Source organism: Manis javanica, chromosome 1, assembly GCF_040802235.1.
Source record: "Manis javanica isolate MJ-LG chromosome 1, MJ_LKY, whole genome shotgun sequence".
NCBI lineage: Eukaryota > Metazoa > Chordata > Mammalia > Pholidota > Manidae > Manis > Manis javanica.
This window is the reverse complement of record NC_133156.1, coordinates 190719037-190732761: the sequence shown is the minus strand read 5'-3', so window position 1 is coordinate 190732761 and position 13725 is coordinate 190719037. Positions and strand designations below refer to the sequence as shown.

The following is a 13725-nucleotide window of genomic DNA, read 5'->3' as shown; positions in this document are numbered from 1 at the left end:
CAGCTTTCGCCAGCATTTGGCTGCTGTGTGCCTTCTCCAGCCCTGACAACAGTGGTAGGATGGGGAGCCTGGGCTCTGCCCAGGTCACTGCTTCCTTGCACCCTCTCTTCAGCTCCAATGTGTATGCACACTGGGGACCCCGTGGTCCTGGCCATCTAGTAAGCTGGCCATCCAATCTTTGTCCTGAGCAGTGGCCCTGAGCTACTCCCCTGTGAGTCATACACTGATCTGCTAGGCCCCCGCAGAGGGAGGTACTCTAGTTTTCAGTTCCAGCACCGTTGACCCCCAGTGTGTGCGTGGCTCCTGCTGTGCCTTTCTTTCTCCACACACTCACTCAGCAGACTCCAAGGTCTGTGTCCTGTCACCCTCCTGTTGGGGGTGCTGTGTGTCTCAGTCTTTGTGCTATTACTGCAGAGGCTGTTAGCTTTCTGGGTGACTAGACTATCTCTGGCCTGGGCATGCAGGAACTTTTCTGCCTTCTATACTTTCTTTAACAAGCTCTGAACCTCCCTTCCACATTGGTCCTTTTTTTTGGGTACTTTTTCATCTGCCACAGGGTGCCCTTTAGAGTTCTATCCCATCTTTATAGTTACTAGGTTATATTCGTAAACCTACCCTGCTTAAATTACTGTGTAGTTTCTGCCACCTGGTTGGACTGAGACTGAAATATATCCCATGCAGCCTAACTAAGCAAACAGAAGAATGACTGAGGGAAATCTTCTGGGGGTTTCTCTGAGGCCTCATCGAGAGCCTGCCAAACTGCATTTGTTTGTATGTAGGTCCTGGAACTTGGGGTGAAACATTGACCAGGCCACAGCCACATATAGGTTCTTAACAGGAGCTTCCAAAATATGTTAATAAGCTCCTCAGGAAGTGACTGCCTGCATTTTGGCATTTTTTTTCTAAAATGATTTCCCACCTTAGTTTAGTAGATGTCCTGAAGTTATGTAAATTTGTACTAGAGGCCTTCCTTCCCTTAGCCATATTCACCCTGTCCCTCTACTGCCGTGGCCTTGGTAGGGGTAACAGTGTTGGAGGTTCTTCTTCACCATGAAGTGGGTGTAGAGGCTCCTCTGCTTTGGCCTTGGGTGGAAGAGGGGTCTGCTGCAGGAGGAGGGCTGCTCAGTCCTGCGTATTGGGGAAGCACACCCACGAGTATGTTGCCTTGGGCAGGTCTGGGGCTGACTGGGAAATGAGGGGTTGGGCTATCTTCCTACCCCAATTTACCTTTGCATCATCTTACCCCATCTTCCCAGGTCTTACGTGGACCCATTACTTCTGAAATTCTTGTGTCCCCCAACTGTAGAAAATCCTTTAAATTTTTTCTGTTGTGCTTTAGTGCTTTAGAAAGTGAGACAGATTTATATAAATACATATGTATATGTGTATACAGCACACATATAAATGATTTTCCAGTGTCATCTCTTTGGAGAAATGGTGTATATGTTTAATCCAGTTTCTACTGAACACTTCACTGTATTCAGTGAACTAGACCAGGTGACCAAACTATCTGTTCTTTCAGCATTTGCTGAATGACTCTCAGGTGCCCATGCTGGGGTAATGGTGGTACAGTGCTTGTGGAAGATGCACCGGTATAGGCCTGTGAGATCAGGAGAGGATGTTCTCACTCCTGGGAGGTGGGTGCTTCAGTCAGGGGGTGACACTTGAGCCAATTGGGAAGAAGTACCTCTCCCGGAGGGCATAACAGAAGGAAGGCACTCTGCAGATGGCAGGGAGAAGCTGGGATTTTTTGGAAGAGGAACATGTTTGCTGAGGTTGGAGGTTAAAGCATACAGGGTGTGGAGGTGGGGGGTGTTGGCAGGAGGCGGTGGGAAGGGAAGCACAAATCACCATATAGGGCCCTGGCTGGGCCAGAAGGGCCTGTGAGTGAGAAAACTGGAGGAAGGAGGCTGGTATTTAGCCTGGGGCACACTTGGGTAGATCTCCTAGAAGAGGCCCTGAGGCCCTGAGCTTGGCTCTGGGAATGGGGAAGAGAGGCGTTTTAGAGGACAGTGCCCTTAGGCTTTGAGGGAGCTGTAGGGTGTTGGTGGTGGTCTGACCCACTGGGGGAACAGCACAAGCAGGGAATGTATCTACAGGAGACTGAGGACTGGTTGGGGAATAGGGCATATTTGGGAGCAAGGTGGGAAATAATGCATTAGGGTACTGCAGTAACCAGTAACAGACCTGAGTGGAATAGAGGAGAGGTAAGAAGGTGCTACAAGAGACATCATGGAGGTGGGAACAGAAGACTCAGCTCTGGTAGAATGTGGAGAAAAGAAGCAATTCATGACACTGCTGGGATGTGCAATGGGATGCCTGGGAAGTTGATCCATTGCAAATGGGGGACCCAGGAAGAGGGACTCCACATAGCATTTACAGCTGACCCTTAAACAGGGTGGGGGTTAGGGGCGCCATTCCCCACGCAGCAAAAAGTCCACATATAACTTTTGACACCCCCAGAGAATTCAACTACTAAGAGCCTGCTTTTGACTGGAAGTTTTACCGATAACATAAACAACCAATAAACACATATTTTGTATGTTGTATGTATATATCATATACTGTATCCTAACAATAAAGTAAGCTAGAGAAAAGAAAATGTTTTTTCAAATTGTCTCAAATCTCCAAAAATATTCCAATACTTTTATTGAAAAAATCCACATGTAAGTCGACCTGCTCAGTTCCAACCAGTGTTGTTCAGAGGTCATTGCCATATTTGGACCAGAGGCTAATATTTGGAGTTACATGGGTCAATTTGTGATTCTCCTTTTGGAGGTAATATCTAAGGTAGTGGATAGATAAGTTTCTAGAGAGACACATTTATAAAAGTGAGTGACAAAACTTGAGAAATGTGCTTAGTGTTTGGAGGACTTAAAACCCCTGAAAGACAACTATTGATGCCCATTGTGAGGTAGTCAACAAACCAGTGGGGTAGGTTACATCATTTCCATTTTACAAAGGAGGAAACTGAGGCTCAGAGAGATCAAGTAACTTGCTGCAGTCTCATAGCTAGTGGGTAGAGTAACCAGAATTTAATTCTGAGCTGACTCCCGATGCTAGGCTGACTTTTGTAAATTAAAATGGATTTGGGACATTTTCATCCTCACCGACCAGTCTTGTTTTACAATTACAAAATTTTTTACACCAAAGATGAGGACTCTTGTCAGTTTTACTAAAGGCAGGGCAAGATGGCCTCTGGGAGGGCTAATTCCCTGTTGTTGTTTGCTAAGTTTTCTTCTTCCCCCACTTCTGAAAGTTCTATATGTGTTTATTTGAAGAATGAACTTAGTGATTGATTTTATCTTAAATGATGAAGTACCATTTGAGAAAATCAGCCACACTGGGCTTTGGGGGAACTGTACTCAAGGAGAACCCAGAACATGTCCTGCCACTTTGATATATAATGTCACCTGCAGGGGTGTGTGGGTGAGTGGATTCATATTTGTACTTTTCCCTTTTAATTTTGAACATGAAGGATGTGACTAATGACTACAAACCAAATCCCTTAAGTTTAGCTGGCAGTTGTTCCATGTTTTAGAGACCAGAAAGTTCTTCATGCTAGCCTCTAGGTGGGGTCGTAGGGGGAGTCCTGGGGCTCCCCTGTCCCAGCCCTGGCAAGAACTCAGGCCAGCCTGGCTCCTTGCTTCTATTAAGGAACAAGCTATGGGTATGGCCCAGGTCTTCTGGTCCTACCGAGCTGCTTCACTCACCCCGTTATCACTTCACCATCTGCCATGAGTGTTAGAAGCTGTTCTCTCCCAGAACCACTTAGCTGCAAACTGTCCTGTCTCTGTGTATCTGAGCAGAGCCTGGAAAGGATGGCAATGATCAGGCAACAGATGGGAGCAGCCTGGGAGGTGAGGACTTAGGACAGCCACTCTCGCCAGGCTCCTGGAGGATGGGAGAGAAGAGGGCAGAGTGGGGTGCAAGGTCTCAGAGTAATAAGCACGTTTTCCCTGCGCCCAGGATAATGGCAGTGGGCTTGGGCTCTTTGTTTGAGGATGTGTGTGTCCGGTTTGTGCGGGAGAGTGAGCAGGAAGCAGGACCCCCTGCACACAGAAGCTGCTAGTTCAGACTCCTGTGGTTGAATCAGGAGCTTGGATTTCCAGCCTCCTTGCCTCAGCCTGACTGAATGGGGTGGTGATTAATTTATTTAATGACTACGTGAAGGTCCTGCCGTTCTTTTATCCCTACCCTTGGTAGTGAAAGGAAGATGTAGGGCAGTCCTGGGCACAGGCTTTCCGTTGGGCCTGGGTGTGCTGCAGCTCTGCCTGTGACTGCCTGTTGGCTGCCCCCTGCCCAGTTTGCCCCAGTCCCTTGGAGGCGTGTCTGTCCCTGACTCAGAGCTTTGTGAGAACGAGTCCTTGTGGCTGTTGGTGGCTGTGTGAAAATGTCTTTGGCCAGCACTTGGCTTCAGTGTTTATGGGGCTTTCAGACCAGGAGGGAGCCCTTTGGGATCACCCCCTTCAGCAGCCCCCACTGCCTAGTGCCCATGCAGAAGCGTTGGGATTGTTGGGATTGCATCTGTGTTCGGAATGAGGTGTGTGAGGTCCCTGGAGCTCAGCTGACAGAGTCAATGCTCAGTAGGTGTTACTTATGCCACCACCCTGCCTTCCATGTCTGACTTTGACTCAGGCTAGTTTTGCAGGTTAAAATATATAAATATAAACCTTTAAAATACAGAAGATTAACTGTTGAAAATAAGACTAGTGTCCCTTCAGTTCCTTTAGTCAGAACCCTGACCCATGGCATTCATTCGCATCACGGTTTAAACTCAGACTCCGGAGCCCACTGCTTGGGTTGAATCTTAGCCGTGCCATATACCAGCTGTGTAACCTTGGGCAAGTTAAGTCACCTCTCTGAGTGCCTGGCAGGTACCTAAGTGTTTATTACAGTAAATCAGATGTGTTCATATTTTGCTGTTATTTTTAGGAGCCCTTTCTAATAGATGGCTTCAGGCAAGCAGCATGGGCCCAAGTAAAGGCGTGCAGGCCATCGAGGGATGGCTGTTGTGACAGCCTCTGCTGACCACTGCAGGATCTGGCACAGTGATGGTGGTGGTGGGGTGTCCATGGGACTGTGAAGCCAGAACACAGGCTGGTGATTGGGGCTTCAGAAATGGGAGCCCAGCATCAGGAATTGTGTGTATTGAGCTCTTCACCCGCATCCCTGGCAGCTGTTGTGGCAACATTGAGTGTTAAAGTAGCCTGTAATCCTGCCACCCTGATTAAAGCTGTTTTAGTTTTTGGGTGCTGTTTTATGTGGATTTTCACATAGTTTAAGCATAGCATTTGTACCATTTTGTAATCCATTTTCAGCCAACAAATATTTTTTTCCTCTTTATACCTTTTAAAATATTTTCATTGCCAAATAAAGAAGGAAGTTGCTTTCCTTTAAAACCAACTGAAGTGTCTTAGAAATTTCAAAACTGTTCATTCCCTTTGCAGAGACTATTTCCAAGCCCAAGCTGAAAAGCTAAGGTTATTCTCTGTTTGCATATAGGATTTCCTCCTATTTCTGTTACAGTAAAAATTACGTGTTTTATAAGCTTTGGGGTAAGTTTTCTTACTCAAATTCTTTTTAAGCCATGTAACTTCCTGCTCAAAAAAGGACATGGAATTGGTTTATGTCTGCAATGGGAATATTTAGTCAGATATTCAGAGAGCTTTTTCCCACAGATATTTTTATGGGGGTCACTACTTTATCCTCCTTTCCATGAACTACAGTTTGTTATAAAAATCTGCCAAAAGCAGAATTCTTATGAGGGACTGTGCCCAGGTCACTAATGAAAGATGTCATTTAAACGTGGTGGCGATGTATAATTGAGATTCTTGGTTTCCCACCCTTCTTTCTTGAGTGGGTCTGAGAGCAGAGCCCTTTAACAAGCAGTGTAAGAGCCCAGAGAGCCGTTACACTTGGGAATTCGGACAAGGACGTCGGCTTATTCTCAGAGTGGGGGCTGGGAGTCTCAGGGCACTCACTCCTGTTTCCTTTTCTTTGGAGAGTCTGGTAAGGATCAGATGTACTGTGACCCCATGCCTTGGGTCTTCAGTCTTGAGCCTGCCCTGAGACTTCACTTGCATCAAGTTACAAGAATGTGGTTGTGCCTTGTAGAAAAAGGGAAAGATCCAAAGAGCCCTAGAATGGGAGCCAGAAGGCAGTGTCACCTCAGCCTTGTTACTACCTATTACGTAATAGTCAGGCAGCTCAGTTAACACCCTCTGAACCTTTGTTTTTCTCACTTGGCTCGCACTGGGGCGCAAATGAGAAGAGGGCAGGAAAATGCTCTGCAGGTGGGCATCCTTGAGCAAATGCAAAAGGTGAGGGCAGTGTTCCTTTCATGGCTCAAAGCTCTGTTTGGCTGAGGAGGTGTGGGAGGTCCTGCCTGGATCTTGATTGTGAAAATAAAAGCCTGAGTTGCATTGAATGGAACAAATTGGAGCTATTGGCCATGGTCAGTAAGCCCAGTAAATTCCTCAGAGAATTCCCAAAAGGATTGATGCTTCTGTGACAGAAACTTCAGATAGTTCTGACTGATTCCAGAGAGCTGTACCCCTGCCCCATGGCCTGACTGTGTCTCCCATATTACTCACCCTGAGTCTTTTCCTAGGAAAATGACCTTAGAGGTTCACAGGCTGTGGTGTAAAGTACTGTGCTTCCATTTATTTTTCCTTAATTGTCCCCTTTTACACTAGAGATTTCAGGAATAGTTTACAGACCTCCACATTCCTTTTATGAGTTGAAAAATCTGCCTGTTCACAGTGTGTGCTATTTTTTCCCGAGTGCCTTTCCAAATCTTTTTCCTCAGTCTTTCTCCATTCACCCTAATACTTTGCCCTGTGGCCCATCTTTCCACCTGTTCACATGGAGGGCCCAGGACCTAGAGGTCAGAGGTAACTGGGCCAAGTGCTCCTGTAGCTTTATGAGAGGTATCCCAATTTAAAGAGAATCATTTGTTTTTGAAGAGTGTTTTTTCTCAAATCTGGAAGGAAAAAAAAAGCTTAAAACTGATCTATTTTTAGAAAGATCACTGTTCTTTTTTAAAAAGATTATCTATCAGATATCCAAGCAACTGCATTCTAAATGTCCGTTTGGGCTCTGTTGTCCCTGCCAGTAAGACCCAAAGCAAAGGGGTTTGGTTTGTGTCGACCTTCAGTTTTCTCATAAGGTTTGCCCAAAGCTTGTTTGGGAAGTGCTGACTCAAGAAGGGTGTGGGCCCTAGACTTAGGTGGGGGCATTTTGAATTAGTCAGGTGTGTATGACCTGGGGCCCTGTGAAGCTGTAATTAAGGAGTGAGAACTGCCTTGCGGGTTTTTACTGCCTTCTTAAGGAGGAAGCTTGAGAAGGCCCTTTCTTGGTGACTCAGCAGTGGGATTCTAGAGGGATGGAGGGGTGGGTGGTAGTGGAGAAGGAAGGGAGAAATAGGGTTGTGATGGGAGGCTGCTAAGGTGAGTGAGCAGCTGGTACCTGCAGGACTTTATCATCCCCCTTGCCCTCTAGGTGTGCAAAGGCCTTGGGGTAGTGGGGCTATGAGGAAGGGTCTGGTTTTTAAAATACACCTTTTTATTTACATGTCCATAACTGAAACTATTTAGCTGTTAGGATCTACTAGATTAGGATCTACTAGACAGATTTTTAAGAGATGTAAAAGCATTTATGAATTCCCGTGGATTTCCAACATGGAATAACTTAACGGCATTCTCAGCATAATAAACTTTTCTACCTTGGAACTATTTATCAGAACCCACTAAACTTAAAAATCCTCTTATATTGAAAAAAAGGTAAACACTACCCTTGATTAAAATAGTCACACAGCTTTGTTCTAGAGGTTGAAGAAGAGTGGTTGCCATCTGAGATGGTAGCCTTGGAAATGCCATTGCCTCAGCTGGGATTCTAGCTCTGCCCTTAACACAGTTACTTCTTCAAATCTGTTTCCTCAGGTGTACAATTGGGGAAAAAGAAATAACACCTACTTCATTGGCTCACGGTGTCAAGAAAGGTAATGCACAGTGCCTGGGACACAATACGTCTTTGGGATTCTTTTCCAAGGATAAATTCTCAGTCATAGAACTATATCCCGATAAGGAAATTCTTTACAAACACTAGTGTATTGCCATCCCACTTTTGTAGATTGACTGTCAATGTCAAGCTTATCTGGATGGTTGTCCTTGGGTAGGTCATCCTTCTCAACAGTGTTAGGACTCTGTAGTTCTGTCCCCAGCAAACCATGTCATTACTCTTTCTTTGTTCTTCTCTTGCTCACAGCCTGAAATCTATTCCTGGCCTTTGATATTTCGCCAAAATGTCATTTTTATTTCTCTTTTCTTTTTGCTATAAACAACAGAGATCTCAGTATACAGTTTGAGTTTTGACAAGTGTGATACAGCCATGAGACCCTCATCCAAATCAAGATGTACATAGTACATTTCTATACTATAGAAATTCCCCGTATGCCCTTTTCCAGTCCAGTTAATACAATTAGATAATTCCCTCTACCCCTATGACTTTCAGATTTCTAGGGCCTAGATTAATTTCGTTTTCTTGAACCTAACATAAATGAAATTTGAGGCCTGTCTTTTGCACACGATGTACTGTTGTGGCCAATAGCAAGAGTTTCCTTTTATTGCTGGAGGTTTTTCTATGACTATACCACAATTTGATAATCTATTCTTTCATGATGGTATTTGGCTTTTTCTCAGTTTCTGGCTGTTAGGATAAAGCTGGTATGGCTCTTTTCACTTTATCTCTCTGAACACTCAGTGTGGTTCAAGGCTCCTCCACCTCCTAGAGCCCTATTAGCTTAAGTCTTAAACTGCCTTGGTATCTTTATCTGTAAAACGGTGAGCTGGAGAACAATTCAGGGTGGGGAACACCATTTTTAAAAAAGTCAGAGAGAATAAAATAGGAAATCACAGTGAATTACATGGAACTGCACATGTATCATACATAAATACAGTTTTATGTGTGTACACATGTATGTCCTGAATCACAACATGCATTTGTTATTATGAATGTGGGCAAATCAGTTTGCAGTGCACTGATTTGTATGTATGTCTTGTAGGCCAGGAGACTGAACATCTGTGAGGTTTTTAAGTACATGCCTGACCCTGCCCTTGGGCGTCTAAAGTAGTCACAGTGCTAACAGTCACCCTCATAGTGTTTGTTATGGGCGAGCCAGAGCTTTAAAAGCTTTACATATAAAATGCAGTCTGCACAACCATTCCATGGAGTGAGTTATTATCCCCATTTTATAGATGGAGAAGCTGATAACATTGGTTATACAACTTGCCCAGGGTCACAGAACTAGATCGGTAGGGAGGGCTGTGATGTGAACCTGGACAGGGCAAGCCTAGATCTGTGCTCTACCCCACTATCCTAGGGGAGATAAAGATAGAGGCAAATGGCATATGTTGGCAAATGCAAATTAGTAATTATCTATTTAATACAATGCTCTTTCCTTTTGTTCCAGATATGAGAAATGAGTGTTGGACGTCGAAGAATAAAGTTGTTGGGTATCTTGATGATGGTAAATGTCTTCATTTATTTGATTGTGGAAGTCTCCAAAAGCAGTAGCCAAGAAAAAAATGGAAAGGGGGAAGTAATAATACCCAAAGAAAAGTTCTGGAAGATATCTGACCCTCCTGTGGCATACTGGAACAAAGAACAAGAAAAGCTAAACAGGCGATATAATCCCATTTTGAACATGCTGGCCAACCAGACAGGGGAAGTGTATGGATTTTCTAATATAAGCCATCTGAATTACTGTGAACCTGACCTGAGGGTCACATCAGTAGTTTCAGGTTTCAGTGATTTGCCAGACAGATTTAAAGACTTTTTGCTTTATTTGAGATGTCGAAATTATTCACTGCTTATAGATCAACCAGATAAGTGTGGAAAGAAACCCTTCTTGTTGCTGGCAATTAAGTCCCTCATTCCCCATTTTGCTAGAAGGCAAGCCATTCGGGAATCCTGGGGCAGAGAAACCAATGTGGGGAACCAAACAGTGGTGCGAGTCTTCTTACTGGGCCAGACGCCTCCAGAGGACAACCACCCCAACCTTTCAGACATGCTGAAATTTGAGAGCGAGAAGCACCAAGACATTCTTATGTGGAACTACAGAGACACTTTCTTCAACTTGTCTCTGAAAGAAGTGCTCTTTCTCAGGTGGGTGAGCGCTTCCTGTCCGAACGCCGAGTTCATTTTCAAGGGCGATGATGATGTTTTTGTGAACACCCATCACATCCTGAATTACTTGAATAGCTTATCCAAGAACAAAGCCAAAGATTTGTTTATAGGTGATGTGATCCACAATGCTGGACCTCATCGGGATAAGAAACTGAAGTACTACATCCCAGAAGTTGTTTACACTGGTGTCTACCCACCTTATGCTGGGGGAGGTGGTTTCCTCTACTCTGGCCACCTGGCCCTGAAGCTGTACAATATAACTGACCGGGTCCTTCTCTACCCCATCGATGACGTTTATACTGGAATGTGCCTTCAGAAACTTGGTCTCGTTCCAGAGAAACACAAAGGCTTTAAGACATTTGATATAGAAGAGAAAAGCAAGAATAACATTTGTTCCTATCTAGATTTGATGTTAGTACATAGTAGAAAACCTCAAGAGATGATTGATATTTGGTCTCGGTTGCAAAATGCTCATTTAAATTGCTAAAATGTATACATACTAAATCTTACATAGAAGGACATATCTTGAATTGTTCCCTGTTGTATTCTCTCACCTGAGGGGTAATTTCTTTGTTAAACCATCAAAATTGCCTTTGTTTAAGTAGTACCCATTTGAGGGCCTCTAAACCCTTCAGTGTGATACTTTCCAAAGAGGGAAAGCAGATCACAATTTTTTTATGGAGGATATAATGGGACAATTGGTTTTGATCCTTCCTACTGGCTAGTGGTCATTATTTTCTAATTTGGCCCTCTTCTCATCTGAAGTCATACATTTCTGGAATTTGACCATTTTAAGTTATTTTTGTTTTGCCCTCATGTGATAATATTTCTGCATTCCATTAAAATGAGTGAATTATCTGTGTTAGTATAAACCAATTGGCTACAAAGACTTTGTTATATATGACTCAGTAGTTTTTGTTAAATGGAATTATTTATTTTCACTAAATTTGGGTTTTTTTAATTGTCTAGAAAAGTTTGACTTCTGTCAAAATTTTCTGCCACCCAACAGTATTTTCTTGTTTTAAGCTAATCAGTTTAATTTTGCAAAATGAATCACTGTGTGGCATCTATCCAGTTAATCTTGTGATTAACTGGATCATAATAAGGAGAAAGTTTAACTGTTCTTGTAATTGGTTTTCTGGGTGGTATCATGATAGTTCTTTCTATTCTTAGTATTTGAAAATAATGAGTATGATTCCATAATGGCCAACTGAAGATTGAATTGACCCTGGTAACTATATTGTGTTTCTGGTTTTTCAATGTGGACTAAGAAAACATATGTAACTTCTGAACTTTAAGTGAAAACATTGAAGTTGCAGACCTTTTCATGAGTGAGTGGCTCTTCAGTTGAAAAATTCCAGGATTCTATTCTTGCCATAGTGTCACATATTGCTTATTCAATATTATCACTCTGAGTAGTGACTGCTTCCCTGTCTCAGTGTAGAAGTGCCTGTGTTTTTATTTATTGTTCAGATCAAAGACCAAAACATTTTCTTAAATATATTTTGTGTAATATTTTATTTGTATACAGTGTTGTTGATAAAATATTTAAATAGAGCATGGTATTATAAGTGTTAAGATGTTACCTATGTTAAAGAAAGCTAACTGTTATTTTTGAATTTTAAAATTTGTTTTCTTGGGGGGGTATAAACTATTAGAGTTGATAAAAATTCTGCCAAACTATTGCTTATATATACAACCTTGTAACATGCTTTCTTGAAATATTTTTGTGTTTGTAGAGATGAGGATGCCTATCTGATGTAATACTGGAGACTGTAAGAAGATGGAAATAAAGTCACTGTATTTTTAATTGTCATGTGTGAGGTGTAATAATCTATTATCTCTTTTTTATCCTGTATTTAATTATGTTTTTCCAAAAGAGGCCATTTTTCCCCCAGAAGCTATTTCAGTATACTGAACTATAGCTTTTTTTGGTCTCAATGCGTCATCTATCTTTGCATTTAAAATTCTTAAAAAGCTTTCCTACTTGGATTCTTTAAAGTGGAATATGAATATTTATTTATCTTTCCATTTTCACTGAATATAAAGAATTTAATTAGGAAATGGAGCAGCATCTTAAAGACTATCCTAAACCATTTGGGGCTTCTATCCACAGAGATGAAATATAGAGGCAGCCTTGACCATTTGAGTTTATTTCTAAGACTCACATTGAGAAGATATTGCTAATGTTCAACTAAAAACAAGTAGACATTTGATGAAGCCCCAAACAGAAGGATTAATGTTAAGAGAATGTTCAGCAGATTGTTGTCTTCTGGGTATACGGAGGCCATGTGGGATACATGTGGGAGGCCAGGGATACAGATAGTTGGTGTGGATTTGAAGACTGTTGTAAGCTCAGTCCTTCTAAACATTTCCTAACATTTCCCATGCCTGCATCTGACCCCTTTACTCCAGCTAGCACGTCTCATGGAGGACTGTTAGCTTTAGAGAAGAATAATGAAGCTCTAAGAACGTTCCCAGGTAACTGGTTAACAATTTGCATGTGTCCATAATAACTGGACCATGCATTCTTATGTCATAAATTTCTGCTCTGAAGGGAATTTCTTAAATTTTTTTCTTCTAGGAATTCTCCTTCGCTAAAGTTAAAGTGTGGAGAGAAAGAAGAGATGTAGCAAGTTTTGAAACATGTTTGGAGAGCTACTGAGGATCATTTGTGAACCTCTGCTTCATGTGGGCCATTGTTTGAACATAAGTCCTTGGTGCTGATGATGTTTGATGGGTGAGGTGATCTCTGGCTGTTCTTCATTTGGAAAAAATTCTCGTGTAGTGGTTACTGAGCCCGTGACAATGGTCACTGACCTCATGGGCTTTTCACAGAGGGTTCTAGGATTTAGAGCTTTACATGTGCTTGGGCTCAATTATGATGCTAACTGATCCTTAAATTCATGAGTTGCTCACTTGGTGCCCATCAGATGGATTCTCCCCTGAGCCTCCATCTCATGGGTGTAAGTATCATAGTCTAATTTGTTATTTGAGAACTGCTCAGGAGTTGAGGCTCTGAAGAAACTGGTGTTTGGACCTTTTCCATGGTTATTCCCCAGTCATGTTGATTTTGAGTTTGAAGGTCAAAAAGACTGAATGAGCATTGCCAAAATTTGGACTTTTCATAAACTCAACCAGGCCTCAAGAGGAAAAGGACAAAAGACCAGAATAGACTGTTTCCATCTTGACCCTGGTACCTTTCTTGACTTGGTTGAGGGAGAGCAGAAGAGAAGGGCAGGAAGTTGAGGTGATACTTTGAGTCACACTTGGAAACTGAATCCAGAATTAAAGGTACCTAAAGTTCTGCCATCCTACTTTTTTACTCCTCATTGATGATGGTCTAGAATATTTGATGTTCTGGATTGTCTTGGCTCCTTCAGATGCAGAAAGGGAGAATGCGTTTTTTAAGGCAAAGGATGACTTATTTCCACTTCCAGGAAAGCTGGAATAAATGAAGCCTTTACTTGGGTCAAAAGTTAATGCATGAAAGAAAGTTTTTTTAGCCCTTGATATATCTTGAAAGGTAGAGGCCAA

The 13725-nt window shown here is 42.6% G+C and overlaps 1 protein-coding gene across 2 annotated transcripts in view; it reads left to right on the top strand.

Annotated features, from left to right (window-relative positions):
* The window catches only part of B3GNT2 (UDP-GlcNAc:betaGal beta-1,3-N-acetylglucosaminyltransferase 2), a 28548-nt gene extending 16550 nt beyond the window's left edge, over positions 1–11998 (top strand). Inside the window, exons 2-3 of one of the 2 annotated variants that reach the window (XM_036996625.2) lie at positions 7944–8002; positions 9473–11998. In XM_036996625.2, coding sequence (XP_036852520.1) covers positions 9482–10675 — 1194 coding nt within the window. In that variant the 5' untranslated portion in view covers positions 7944–8002; positions 9473–9481 and the 3' untranslated portion in view covers positions 10676–11998. The remainder of the gene's footprint in view (positions 1–7943; positions 8003–9472) is intronic. The other variant, XM_036996624.2, reaches the window with a different exon arrangement.
* The last annotated feature ends 1727 nt before the right edge of the window (positions 11999–13725 follow it).